Source organism: Lepidochelys olivacea (genome assembly GCF_965140295.1).
Source record: "Lepidochelys olivacea isolate rLepOli2 genome assembly, chromosome: 10".
NCBI classification, from domain to species: domain Eukaryota; kingdom Metazoa; phylum Chordata; order Testudines; family Cheloniidae; genus Lepidochelys; species Lepidochelys olivacea.
Genome location: NC_140420.1, coordinates 30936877 through 30950450, shown reverse-complemented (window position 1 = coordinate 30950450; position 13574 = coordinate 30936877). Strand labels below are relative to the sequence as shown.

Sequence of the window (13574 nt, the reverse complement as noted above, 5' to 3'; positions counted from 1 at the left end):
GGCGTAACGCCTACCTATCTATGTCCTGGATAGTGGTGTGATTAGGATTACTTAATGATGGTAAAGTGCTATAGAAATACTAAGTATTATTATTAAGTGAAATGAGTTTGGTGTTCTCCATCCATGCCCCATTGGACAAAACTATCACAGTTATGACGGGGAACCATGGATCAGTACTGGACAAATCAACGTTGAGGGCCATTGGCAAACCCACGTGGAGGAGGTTAGCTGCACTATTGCTTTCTGCTCAGAACAGCTAAGTGGCATTCATAGTGGAAAAATGTAAGGTGCCACTGATTTTTCCCTTGTGTCCAGTACCTGAAAGTTGATGTCGAACCTCATCTGATAGTCCCACACTTTGACAACCCTGTCACCGGCCGTCAGCAGGTACCTGGCATCCTCACTCAGTGCCAATGAAGAACAGGACAGCTTGTGCACACGAGACACCTGTGAATAAGACAAGACATCATCATTGCTAGCTGAAACGGCTGTTTCCAGCTTGATCAGAGAGAGAAACATAAGGACAGATTGTATAAGGTGTCCAATCGGAAATGGGAGGAAAAGGGGTTTATGCAAGGGAATACTTTTGCCCTCTTCTGATAAAAAAAGTTTCAAACAGTAGGACAGAGGGGGCAAAGATGCCCAGCTGTTCCAGACATGGAAGGTCTGTGATTGCTTCCAATTCTACATCACTCCGTAACTATGCATAGACTGCAAAGTTTGTTAGACACACCGAATCTGGATAAACGTGGTACTCTTCAGCCGGGTGACAGGAGTGTGAGGGAGCAAAGCAGGAGAGAACAGATTTAACCTCATCTGGGGAATAACCATATTAGCTACGTACATCAGGTGACTCAGTTTTTCTTAGAAGCCTGTGACTGCCAGGACTTCATCACGGAGTCCCATGTCCACATGTGTTCACTGTCAAGAGGTGTGGAAGCTGAGGGATATCTTACAGAGAAGATCTGGATGACCTTGTAAACTGGAGTAATAGTAATAGGATGAAATTTAATAGTGAAAAGTGCAAGGTCATGCATTTAGGGATTAATAACAAGAATTTCTCTTATAAACTGGGGACGCATTACTTGGAAATAACAGAGGAGGAGAAGTACCTCAGAGTATTGGTTGATCACAGGATGACTATGAGCTGCCAATGTGATATGGCTTTGAAAAAAGCTAATGTGGTCTTGGGATGCATCAGGTGAGGTATTTTCAGTTGAGATAAGGAGGTGTTAGTACCGTTATACAAGGCACTGGTGAGACCTCATCTGGAATACTGTGTGCAGTTCTGGTCTCCCATGTTTAAGAAAGATGAATTCAAACTGGAACAGGTAAAGAGAAGGGCTACTAGGATGATCCGAGGAATGGAAAACCTGCCTTATGAAAGGAGACTCAAGGAGCTTGGCTTGTTTAGCCTAACTAAAAGAAGGCTGAGAGGAGATATGATTGCTATCTATAAATATATCAGAGGGATAAATACCATGGAGGGAGAAGAATTATTTAAGCTCAGTACCAATATGGACACAAGAACGAATGGATATAAACTCGCCATCAGGAAGTTTAGACTTTATATTAGACAAGGTTTCTAATCATCAGAGGAGTGAAGTTCTGGAACAGCCTTCCAAGGGAAGCAGTGGGGGCAAAAGACATATCTGGCTTTAAGACAAAGCTTGATAAGTTTATGGAGGAGATAATATGATGGGATAGCCTAATTTTGGCAATTAATTGATCTTTGACTATTAGCGGTAGATGTGGCCTGTGATGGGATGTTAGATAGGGTGGGATCCGAGTTACTGCAGAGAATGCTTTCCTTGGTATCTGGCTGGTGAGTCTTGCCCACATGCTCAGGGTTTAGCTGAATGCCATATTTGGGGTCGGGAAGTAATTTTCCCCCAGGGCAGATTGGCAGAGGCCCTGGGGGTTTTTCGCCTACCTCTGAAGCGTGGGGCACAGGTCACTTGCTGGAGGATTCTCTGCACCTTGAAGTCTTTAAACCACAATTTGAGGACTTCAATAGCTCAGACATAAGTTAGGGGTTTGTTACAGGAGTTAGTGGGTGATATTCCGTGGCCTGCGTTGTGCAGAAGGTCAGACTAGATGATCATAATGGTCCCTTCTGACCTTAAAGTCTATGATTCTATGATATCCCAGAGACCACAGAGCATTTGCTTCACAAATTCCTTACCTCTCGGACCAAGCGGCCAGTTTTGGCATCAAGAACAAGGACTTTGTTGGAGGAAGTGGACACCAAGAGGTGACCAACAGGCATGGGAGCGAAGCAGATTCTCAGAGCAGAGTCCAAGTTGGTGCTGTCCAAGTCCAGGATGCTGACGTCTATCCTCAGTAGCTGTGAAACAAGACGCTATTGAACACTAGCTTCCTGAAGTGAACAGTTCCACATGAAATCATCCAGATGGCAAGGAATCCTAAGGAACTTCTACACAATCTGAGGATATTTTTAGACCATTTTCCCCACTGCTTTATTGTCTGAGGCTGCTAGAGGAGGAGGAAAATGTACCTCACTCTCTTTCCCCTTTAATCTTCTCAAGCTACCTGATTAAGTGGTGGCTCTGGGCAGGCATTGTAAGAGTGCATTACTCAAGAAGACATTTCCTCAAAAAGGTACAGATGTTGTAAGATTCCCTATTGCTTTTCAGCAACTTCACCTCTCGCTTCATAAGGGCTGCATGTGATTGTGGAAGGAAGACAGTCTGATTTGGTGTTTCCATCCCACAGCAGCATCAAAAAGGAGGAAATCAAAACCACATCCCAGGACCATCAAGTATTTTCCACATGGCGAAGGACACGTAAAGGGGCTATGTCAGATCCTATTTGGTAGAGTCTATGGAGTTCTCTAACCATCTGGGAAGAAATCTCTTTTCCTTTTCCTGCAAAGCATTCTGCAGTGTGTGACGCTAGGAATGCCCTCCCTCCTACTCTATTCTCCCTTTAGATCAAGGCAACTTCCTTCTGGTTACCTCATCTAGAGAATGGGCGTCCATAACGGTCACAGTGTACTTAGAGGGGCCCACAAAGGCGAGGAAACGTCCATCCCCGCTAACGGCCAAAGTGTTGGGACCATGCTCAGCATCTTGGGACACCACATTGGCTGGATATGACAAAACACAGGGTAAATGAGATAAATGGGAAGGAGAGAAAGCTTAAAGGGAGAATGACTGATTATATACTGCAGCTGAGATAAAATTCATGCTATTAAGGTTTTAGGGGGTGCTCCTCTCTCTGAATCAGCACTGAACCAGTGCCCCAGCATGGTGCTAAGGATCAATCTGTGCTGTGGAAGGTGCCAGACTTGAACAGATATTATATACACATTAAAGACAGATCTGAATCAGAACATTCACACCAAGATCTGGAACAGCCCCAAATTTGGGGAGGCCTGGAAATGGGGTTCCAATTTGAGCAAATGGATTATATTTGAGGCACACAGTACCACAGTGCAATATCAGTGGAGGAAGTTGGATTTTATTGTAGTTTTTTTTTTTTTAGCATAGGCAGGGGATTGTGACAAGCAGTTACTGCACATGGATCTCAGCGAGGGTTTAAACAGCTTAAATCCATAAAGATAAGTGGCTGCAAAAAACTGCAGTACAGTGAAGTAATTTTTAGCTAGTAGATGAACTCAAAGAACATCTTTTATCATAAAAATCAAGATGACTGCTCTATATTTAGCCTATTGCTGAAAAAGGCCAGTCTAGATTTAAGACCATGTGTTATTTCTGGGAGTGGGCAGGAAAAAAAGGGAGGCAATATGGCTAAGGCATTGGCTTCAGATCAGAGTCAAGAAGCTGTGGGTGCTATCCCCAGTTCTCACACTGGCATGTTGTGTGACCCTGGACAAGTCCCATCCTCTCTCTGTGCCTCCGCTTTCACTCCCAGCTTTTGTCTGTCTTGCCTATTTAGATTGGAGGCTCTTTGGGGCAGGTGCCATCTCTCACTGTTTGTATGGTGCCTAAGAGAATGGGGCCCCCTACCTCATTTGAGGCCTCTATGTGCTACTGTAATTCTATCATCACTCTTTTTTTAAAAAAATAAGTGTGCATTAAATCTGAAAGAGGATATACATGCAATCTGAGCCTATCTGCAATGTTAAAATACATCAATCCAGTTACAAACCTTTGGAAACCAGAGTTACAATGGAAGTGTTAACAGACCCTCAGTGAGAGCAGTGTTAACAGGCATGAGAGAAATACAGCTAACTTGTCCCAAAAGGTTTCAGAGTAGCAGCCGTGTTAGTCTGTATTCACAAAAAGAAAAGGAGTACTTGTGGCACCTTAGAGACTAACCAATTTATCTGAGCATAAGCTTTCGTGAGCTACAGCTCACTTCATCGGATGTTTATCACTTCAAAAGGTTTTCTAACACCCATTTTTTCATGGTCTGTGTGTATAAAAACATCCTCACTGTGTTTTCCACTTTGTGCATCCCATGAAGTGAGCTGTAGCTCAAGAAAGCTTATGCTCAGATAAATTGGTTAGTCTCTAAGGTGCCACAAATACTCCTTTTCTTTTTGTCTCAAAAGGATCATAGGATGCCCTCTGAAAATTACTTCATGGAATTTTGAGCCTGTTAGCCCTGGAGAAAATACCAGAAAGAGGGATGCAGAACCCTTACCCAGAACTCTGAGGACGTGACTCTTCTGGGCTGCACAGTTATAAAGAGCCAGAGTCCCATGGGAGCAGGAACTGAACATCAAATTGCCATCTGGGGAGAAGGTCAGACCAGTGACTGCACCACGGTGCTGCCTACATAACACAGAAAACACGGGAGACAGTGGGGCAAAAAAGCAGAGCGGACTGATGTGAAGCGCAGTGAGGGGTCCCTGAATCAGGAAGGAGATCAGAAACAGTGTCAGGGACAGTGAGAAGCCCACCCTATTTTTCCCCTACCGTAGTATAGGACGGTTGATTGTCTTTATTCCCAAGGGTGCTGGGGGAGACTAATCAACAAGTGCAGTGCTCTTGCTGCCAACAGCTTCCAGGATGGCATATCCACACACTGACATGCACTTTTGATCATCCTCCACTCCCCAACAAAAATGTTCTCAAGTGCGTCCTGTCTGGTTGACCCCCAACAAGCTTGATCTGCCTCCCCTATTCTTGGCCACCTCCCTCCACAATGGAGAGTCCCAGTCAAGCCTGACTCTTAAAACAAACCCAAAACGACACACCCCACAGCTATGACCCCACTAGGCTTTTCCTCTCTGAAAACCAGCTCATTGTAACTCACTTGATGAGGGGCTAAGTTCTAAGGAATGTCTCTTCCATTATGACCCAACACTAATGTTAGCTCCTGATATGTCTCTCACGAGGATGGACATCTTACTTACACCACTGCCATGACTACCACCATTTAGATTTGTACATGTGAATATACAATATCCATTTGTCAAACGTACTTGTGTTCCATTAGTAGATCAGAGGCAGCCAGGCTGAAGGTTCTCACCACTCCACTGCTGAACCCACATGCAAAGATCTGTTGTGCAGGATGAAAGGCCACAGTACATGGCATCTCATCTGAGGCAGTGAAGTCATATAGCTGTGGGAAAGGGACACACAGAAGCACCACTTGGGGATATGCAAAACCTGGCAGCAGTATGTGGCAGAATGAGATAACCCCATATCCCAATTCCCTGTCACAAGCCTATCATTACAGTGAAGCTGTGTAACCCCTTGGGGCCTGATCCAAAGCTCAGTGAAATCAGTAGGAGTCTTTCTATGGACTTCAAAGGGCTTTTGGGCTGCGGAGCTATAAAACTGCATTGTAGACATTCAGGCTTGGGCTGAAGCCCAGGCACGGGGACCTTCCCCCCTTGCTGGGTCTCAGAGCCTGGGCTCCAGTCTGAGCCTGAACGTTTATACTGCAATTTTACAGTCCCACAGCCTGAGCCTAGGTCAGCTGACATGGGCCAGCCATGAGTGCTTTATTGCAGCGTACACATACCCACAGAGACCTCACCATTATGGCCCAACATTAACCTACAATATTTAGTAGATGGAAGAAAAGCAAGTGGTATTTTAAATATTTGACTTTTGGAGCTAAAGCCAAACTACACAGAAAAATCTTGAACTTCATGCAGTAGTTCTGGAGGGATCTGTTGTTGTTGGAGGTAGATTTAAGTGATTTTAAAGGGAGATATGTTGTTAGCACCAGCTACAGTCAGTTGGAATAAACAAAGATTGTGCAGACTTCCTTTTACAGCTCTGCCAGCAAAGCTGAGTTTTGACTTCTACTACCCCTATCTTGACCAAGAAAGTGAGCTTACGCTACCTGCTGCATGGACACAAGGTCCCAGATCCGGATGGTGTTATCCTGAGACACCGTAGCCATCTGCTTCCGGAGCCCATCCACAGAGAATGCCAGAACAGAATCAGTGTGAGAGCGCATGAGGGTATTGTAGCCCCGGGACTGTATATCCAGGTAACCCAGGTTCCCAGTGGAGGTGGTGCACAGAACTTTGAGACTATCTGGACTGATGCTGACAGAACTCACTGCACCTTCATGCTCTGGGGAAACAGATGTACCAGTTAATAAATTATCCCAGGATGCAAAAAAAGTGGTACATCTAGACTATAGCTAAGTGACCACCCTTTTATTTCTGCACTTTCATTTCTATGTCCTGTACTTTCCTGAGTGCTATGAGACTAACTGTTCTCAGGTTTTAGTCTAGCCACATAATCAAGCCAGTGTCATTTCTAAAAAGTCTTTATTTTTCAGTATCACTGCATTTCATTCCAGGATGGATGAAGAACTACTGTGCTTCTCCCATAGATTTTCATTGGACAGATATGCAATAAGCGTTAAGGACTAATGTTTAACTTACTCAGAAGATTCCTGTCTTTCTCTAGAATTCCAGAAGAACAAGGAAAACTCTTGAAGAGATAAAACCCAAGATTCATTCTGTACAGACTTGTCTAACTTTTCACTGCAGGAGGTGGCAGTTACTCCACACCAAGGTCTAGCCCACTGAGAGAGCACCACAAGAGAAGCCTAAGAATGAATTTCTGTTGCTCTTCACAAGAGCTCAGGTTTGGGAATGGATCAGAAGAGCAGCGTAGTGGAACCCTAGGCTGCATTCCCTTTTTGCTCCAGGAAAGCTTTGGCCCCATAGAGCTAGGTTGATATGAATGCAGAACTGAGTGAGGAATGAGTGAGAGAGATCCAAGGTTTACTCACCAGCCTCCAAGAAGATTGCCGAGAAATCCAGAGGCCACAGCCGCACGTAGCCATCCTCTGAGGCTGTGGCACAGAAGGTAGAGGAGATGCTAATACTGTTTATAGCAATCCCAGGGCCTGAAAGGACAAATATTACCAATTGGCACAATGTAAGGAACCAAAAAATTACCAGACTGGATCAGACCAATGACCCATCTAGTCCAATGCTGAGCAATTTAGAGGAAGGTGCAAGAAACCCTGCAGTATCAGTTATGGGATAAGTTGTCCCCAGGGAAAATAAGAACATCCATACTGGGTCAGACCAAAGGTCCATCTTGCCCAGTATCCTGTCTTCCGACTGTGGCCAATGCCAGGTACCCCAGAGGGAATGAACAGAACAGGCAATCACCAAGTGATCCATCCCCTGCTGTCCACTCCCAGCCTCTAGCAAAGAGAGGCTAGGGACACCATCCCTGCCCATCATGACTAATAGCCATTGATGGACCTATCCTCCATGAATTTATCTACTTCTTTTTTGAACACCTCCTAACCTCCAATTGCTAGATGACGGATCATGCCCCAAATCAGAAGGGTTTTTATTACAACCAGAACTCTTGTTCATATTTAATATTAATATTATAACTATGGGTATCCTTAAAAGCGGCAAAGAGTCCTGTGGCACCTTATAGACTAATAAACGTATAGGAGCATAAGCTTTCGTAGGTGAATACCTACTTCGTCAGATGCATGTAGTGGAAAATTATGCTCCAATACGTCTGTTAGTCTATAAGGTGCCACAGGATTCTGCCGCTTTTACAGATCCAGACTAACACGGCTACCCTTCTGATATGGGTATTCTTGTTATCCATAGAAATGACCAATCACTTTTCAAAGACTGCCATGCTCTTGACCTTAACAATACATCGTGGCAATGAGAGTCACAGGCTAATGGTGTGAAAAAGTGTTTCCTTTATCTTTTCAAATTGGTTCATCTATGTAGAGAGAAACAAGAGAGAGTAAAGAGAAAGAGGAGAGAGGGAAAGGGGATGGGAATGTAGCAAAGGAGACTGTGTGCGTTAAGAAATGGCTAAGACATCTAATGCTTACGACTATATCAATGAAGTCTAGTCTAATCAAAAGCACTGGGAGCCAGAAACTCTGATCCTAATACAACTTGTGACCATGGTCAAGTCTTAAATTCTATGCCTCAGTTTCCCCATATATAAAATGAGAATGATATCTACCCTCCACAAAAAGGGGTTTGGAAGCTTAATTAATATACATTATATTAAAGCCTTATAAAGTGAAAATGGCAGGGATCATGGTAGTGGTGGGGTCTATTAGAGATCACCAAATCAGAAAAAGAAGGTGGATGAGACATTTCTAGGACAGACAACAGCAATATCTAAATCACAAGACCCATGGAATTAATGTGGGACTTTAACTACCCAGACATCTGTTGGAAAAGTAATACATCAAAACACAATTTCCAGTGAGTTCATGGAATGTACTGGGGACAACTTCTTGTTTCAGAAAGTGGAGGAAGTAACCAGGGTGACAGCCATTTTAGACTTGATTTCTGACCAAGAGGGAGGAACTGATTGCAAATCAGAAGGCAGAATGCAATTTGGATGAAAGTGACCATGAAATGATAGCTTTCATTATTCTAAATACAGGAAGGAGTGAGAGCAGCAGGATAAGGATAATGGTGTGATGTTGCACTCCATATGTTTTATGGAAATATGTCTATGAGTGTAAATATAATGTAACTGGAATATGCTTTATGCAAAAGGTCTCTTGTAAGGTATCATTACAAAGCTTATAATCTACTGAGTGTGTTCAACCTGTTTGTATGAATGTATCATTCTTGTACCTGAAGCTAGGAATATGAAGTATTATTAGTCCTATTGTACTTATGCAAAGTATGGGCCATTAATGGTGGCTTGGAATCTTGATGGCTCCCACTGACTAGGACAATTGGTTGTGAATTGCTATGTTTACTTGCAGACCTTCCTGTGTAGGTGTGGGCCAGCCGTGGAAGAATGAAGGCTGGGGTCTCACAGGACATGTGACCATGTCACATGATACTGGAATCCATCTTAAACCTGGTGCTTTTCCATTTAGAAGGAGGGGTAGGGAGCAAGAGAGACAAAAGCTATAAAAAAGGGTCAAAGCTATAAAAGGGGGTGGAACAGAACAAAGGACGCTGCCAGTCATGAGAAATCCCCTGGTTACCACCTGAGCTGGAACTAACAAGGAAAGGATTGGGCCCAGACTAGGAAGGAGTCTAGTCTGTGAAAGAAGCTTATTGGAACATCTCAGAGTGAGATTTACCTGTATTCAGTTTCTTAATATATTAGGCTTAGACTTGCGTGTTTTGTTTTATTTTGCTTGGTAACTTACTTTGTTCTGTCTGCTATTACTTGAAACCACTTAAATCCTACTTTTTATACTTAATAAAATCACTTTTGTTTATTAATGAACCCAGAGTAAGTGAGTAATACCTGGGGAGCAAACAGCTGTGCATATCTCTCTTTCAGTGTTATAGAGGGCAGACAATTTACGAGTTTACCCTGTATAAGCTTTATATAGAGTAAAACGGATTTATTTGGGGTTTGGATCCCATTGGGAACTAGGTGTCTGGGTGCTGGAGATAGGTAACCTGTTGAATGGTTTTCAGTTAAAGCCTGCAGCTTTGGGGGTGTGGTTCAGACCTGGGTCTGTATTGCAGCAGGCTAACATGTCTGGCTCAACAAGGCAGAGTTCTGGAGTCCCAAGCTGGCAGGGAAAATGGGCTCAGGGGTAATTTCAACACATCAGATGACAGTCCCAACAGGGTCTCTGTGACCAAACCCATCACAAATGGACTTCAAAAAAGCAGACTTGAACAGACTCAGAGAAGTGGTAGGTAAGGTTCCATGGGAAGAAAATCTAAGGGATAAAGGAGTTCACAAGTGCTGGCAGTTTCTCAAGGAGACAGTATTAAAGGCACAACCGCCAAGTATCCCAAACTGAAGGAAAGATAGGAACAATAGTAGGAGACCTATCTGGCTGCATCAGGGGCTATTTAATAAACTAAAACTTAAAAAGGAATCCTACAAAAAGTGGAAACATGAGTACAAAAGAACAACACTAGCATGTAGGGACTAAACAGAAAGGCTAAGGCACAAATTGAGTTACACTTAGCAAGGGACATAAAAGGAAAAAAGAAGAGGTTCTATAAATATGTTAGGAGCAAGAGAAAGATGAAGGAAAGTGCAGGTCCTCTGCTTAGCGGGGAAGGAGAGCTAATAATTGACGACAAGAAGTAGGCTGAGATGTTTAATGCCTATTTTGCTTCAGTCTTCACTGCTGAATTGGAATTAATTTGCAAACTGGATACAATTAACTTAGGCTTGAATAGAGACTGGGAGTGGATGGGTCATTACACAAAGTAAAACTATTTCCCCATGTTTATTCCCCCCCTCCACTCCCCACTATTCCTCAGATGTTCTTGTCAACTGCTGGAAATGGCCCACTTTGATTATCACTACAAAAGGTTTTTCCCCCCTCCTCTCCTGCTGGTAATAGCTCAGCTTAAGAGATCACTCTCGTTACAGTGTGTATGGTAACACCCATTGTTTCATGTTCTCTCTATATATAAATCTCCCCACAGTATTTTCCACTGAATGCATCCGATGAAGTGAGCTGTAGCTCACAAAAGCTTATGCTCAAATAAATTGGTTAGTCTCTAAGATGCCACAAGTACTCCTTTTCTTTTTGCGAATACAGACTAACAGGGCTGCTACTGTGAAACCTAAAAAGGTTAATGATTACCAGATACTCGACATGATTAAAATTAACTAGGGAAAGAACAGGTTAAGGAACATTTAGCTAAGTTAGGTGTACTCAAGTCAGCAGAGCCTGATAAAATACCTAGGCCAGGTATTAAAGGAATTAGTGGAAGCAATCTCAGAACCATTAGCAAGTCTCTTCAAACACTCCTGGAGGATGGATGAGGTCCCAGAGGACTGGAGAAGGAACAATGAGTACTTATCTTTAAAAAGGGGAACAAAATCAAAGAGCACCTGGGGAATTATATACCAGTCAATCTAACTTTGATACATGGAAAGATACTGGAACAAATTATAAAACAATCAATTTATAAGCACCAAGAGCATAACAGTGTTATGGAATAACAACATGGATTTGTCAAGAACAAATCATGCTAAATCAACCTAATTTCCTTCTTTGACAGGGTTACTAGCCTAGTAAATAGAGGGGAAACAATAGATGTGATATATCTTTATTTTCTTAAGGCTTTTGACACAGTTCTACATGACATTCTCGTAAGCAAACTAGGCAAATGTGGTCTAGATGAAATTATCAAGGTGGGTGCACAGCTGGTTGAAAGACTGTACTCAGAGTAGGTATCAATTGTTCACTGTCAAACTGGGAGGGCACATCTAGTGAGATCCTCAAGGGGCCAGTCCTGGGTCGGGTATTGTTCAATATTTTCATTAACAGCTTGGATAACGGAGTGGAGAGTATGCTTATAACATATGCGGATGACAACAAGCTGGGAGGCATATGGAGGGTCAGGATTAGAATTCAAAATGACCTTGACAAATTAGAGAATTGGTCTGAAATCAACAAGATGAAAGTCCATAAAGACAAGTGGGAAGGGAAAATCAAATGCATTAATACAAACTGGGGAATAACTGGCTAGGTGGTAGTACTGCTGTAAAGGATCTGGAGACTATAGTGAATCACAAACTGAATTTGAGTCAACAATGTGATGCAGTTACAAAAGAGTCAAATATCATTCTGAGATATATTAACAGGATATTAGCCTTTTTTGCAAATGCGTCACAGGAGTGTCGTATGTAAGACATGGTAGGTAACTGTCCCACTCTACTTGGGACTGATGAGGCCTTACCTCAAGTACTTTATCCAATTCTGGATGCCACACTTTAGGAAAGATGTGGATAAAGTGAAGAGAGCCCAGAGGACAGCAACAAAAATGATAAAAGGTTTAGAAAACCTCACCAGTGAGGAAAGGTTAAAAAAACTGGGCATATTTAGTTTTGAGAAAAGAAGACTGAGGGGGGACCTGGTAACAGTCTTTAAATAAGTTCAGGGCTGTTATAAAGAGAATGGTGATCAACTGTCCTCTATGTGCACTGAAGGTAGGACAAAAAGAAATGGGTTTAATCTGCAGCAAGGGAGGTTAGATATTAGGAAGAACTTTCTAACTATAAGGGTAGTTAAGTTGTGGACAAAGCTTCTAAGGGAGGTTGTGGAATTACCATTTTTGGAGGATTTTAAGACCAGGCTAGATAAACACCTGTAAGGGATGGCCTAGGTTTACTTGGCCCTGCCTCAGTGCAAGGGGCTGGACTTGATGACCTCTTGAATTCCCTTCTGGCCCTACATGTCTATAATTCTATAAAATAAAGCGATATGTGCTGTCTTACAATACGAGTAGCAGTAGCACTTGAAAACAAATTCTAACTAATGTCATATCAGCAATACAAGACTTGCTGAAAGTCATAATACTTTGACTTCTGTAGCATTAAAAAATTCTAAATACTGTTGAGATCTTTCAAAGAACAGGCCAGTTGTTTCATTTTGTATGTTTAGCTTTTTACATGCTACTGGGCACAGGATTCCTTTTGGCTGATTAAAACATTGCTTTATGTTACTAAAAAGGGTGTTTATTCTAAACATTCATCAATCAAAACACTAAAATTCTTCTTAAAATGGTACTTAGCCATTTTTTTTGGTAGGAAGTTTTTTTTTGGTAGGATTATTTTTGGTAGGAAGTTTGTCACCACTTATCTGATCGAAACCAGTCATCTGTGTTAGGCAGAGCATTGCTTTATTTTCAAAGAATTTGCTTTATTTATTTCAACTTCAATCCCTCTAATAGATTTTACCTTAATTATTTAATGAGGCCACTCCATTCTTATTGTCTTCACAAGCAAAACTTTTCCCTCCCAGCTGAATTTATTTACACTCATTGTTTTTAATTCAGCCCCTAGGGACAAAGTTTCAAAGGCCTCCATCTGCCCTCCAAATCTGTACACCTATACTTCTGCATATATACTTTCTGGAGCATGATGTTTTACATGAGCAAAACCTCAGATGTGAATGAAAAATCATATAGATACTCAACTGCTCGGTTTGCATACATAAGTACAGCTTGTGTATCTACATGAGATTTTGCATATGCAAAAATCTTTAGGACTCAAAAAATATATGTGCAAAAACTAACGCTCACACATTTAAAGACTGCTTCTGAAAATGTGACCCTATTGTCCAGTAAAAAGAGCATTTCCCAATATATTATAATCTTTAAATAGTTATACACAGTGTCATAAATATAAAGGGAAGGGTAAACCCCTTTGAAATCCCTCCTG

The 13574-nt window shown here is 42.3% G+C and overlaps 1 protein-coding gene across 3 annotated transcripts in view; it reads right to left on the bottom strand.

Moving 5' to 3' along the window:
• Positions 1-13574, bottom strand: part of WDR90 (WD repeat domain 90) — a 52288-nt gene that overhangs the window by 20964 nt on the left and 17750 nt on the right. For all 3 annotated transcript variants that reach the window (XM_084640408.1, XM_084640406.1, XM_084640407.1), the window contains exons 18-24: positions 7195-7311; positions 6289-6524; positions 5417-5556; positions 4633-4763; positions 2979-3109; positions 2186-2347; positions 319-447 (exon numbers count right to left, since the gene is read on the bottom strand). In XM_084640408.1, coding sequence (XP_084496534.1) covers positions 319-447; positions 2186-2347; positions 2979-3109; positions 4633-4763; positions 5417-5556; positions 6289-6524; positions 7195-7311 — 1046 coding nt within the window. The remainder of the gene's footprint in view (positions 1-318; positions 448-2185; positions 2348-2978; positions 3110-4632; positions 4764-5416; positions 5557-6288; positions 6525-7194; positions 7312-13574) is intronic.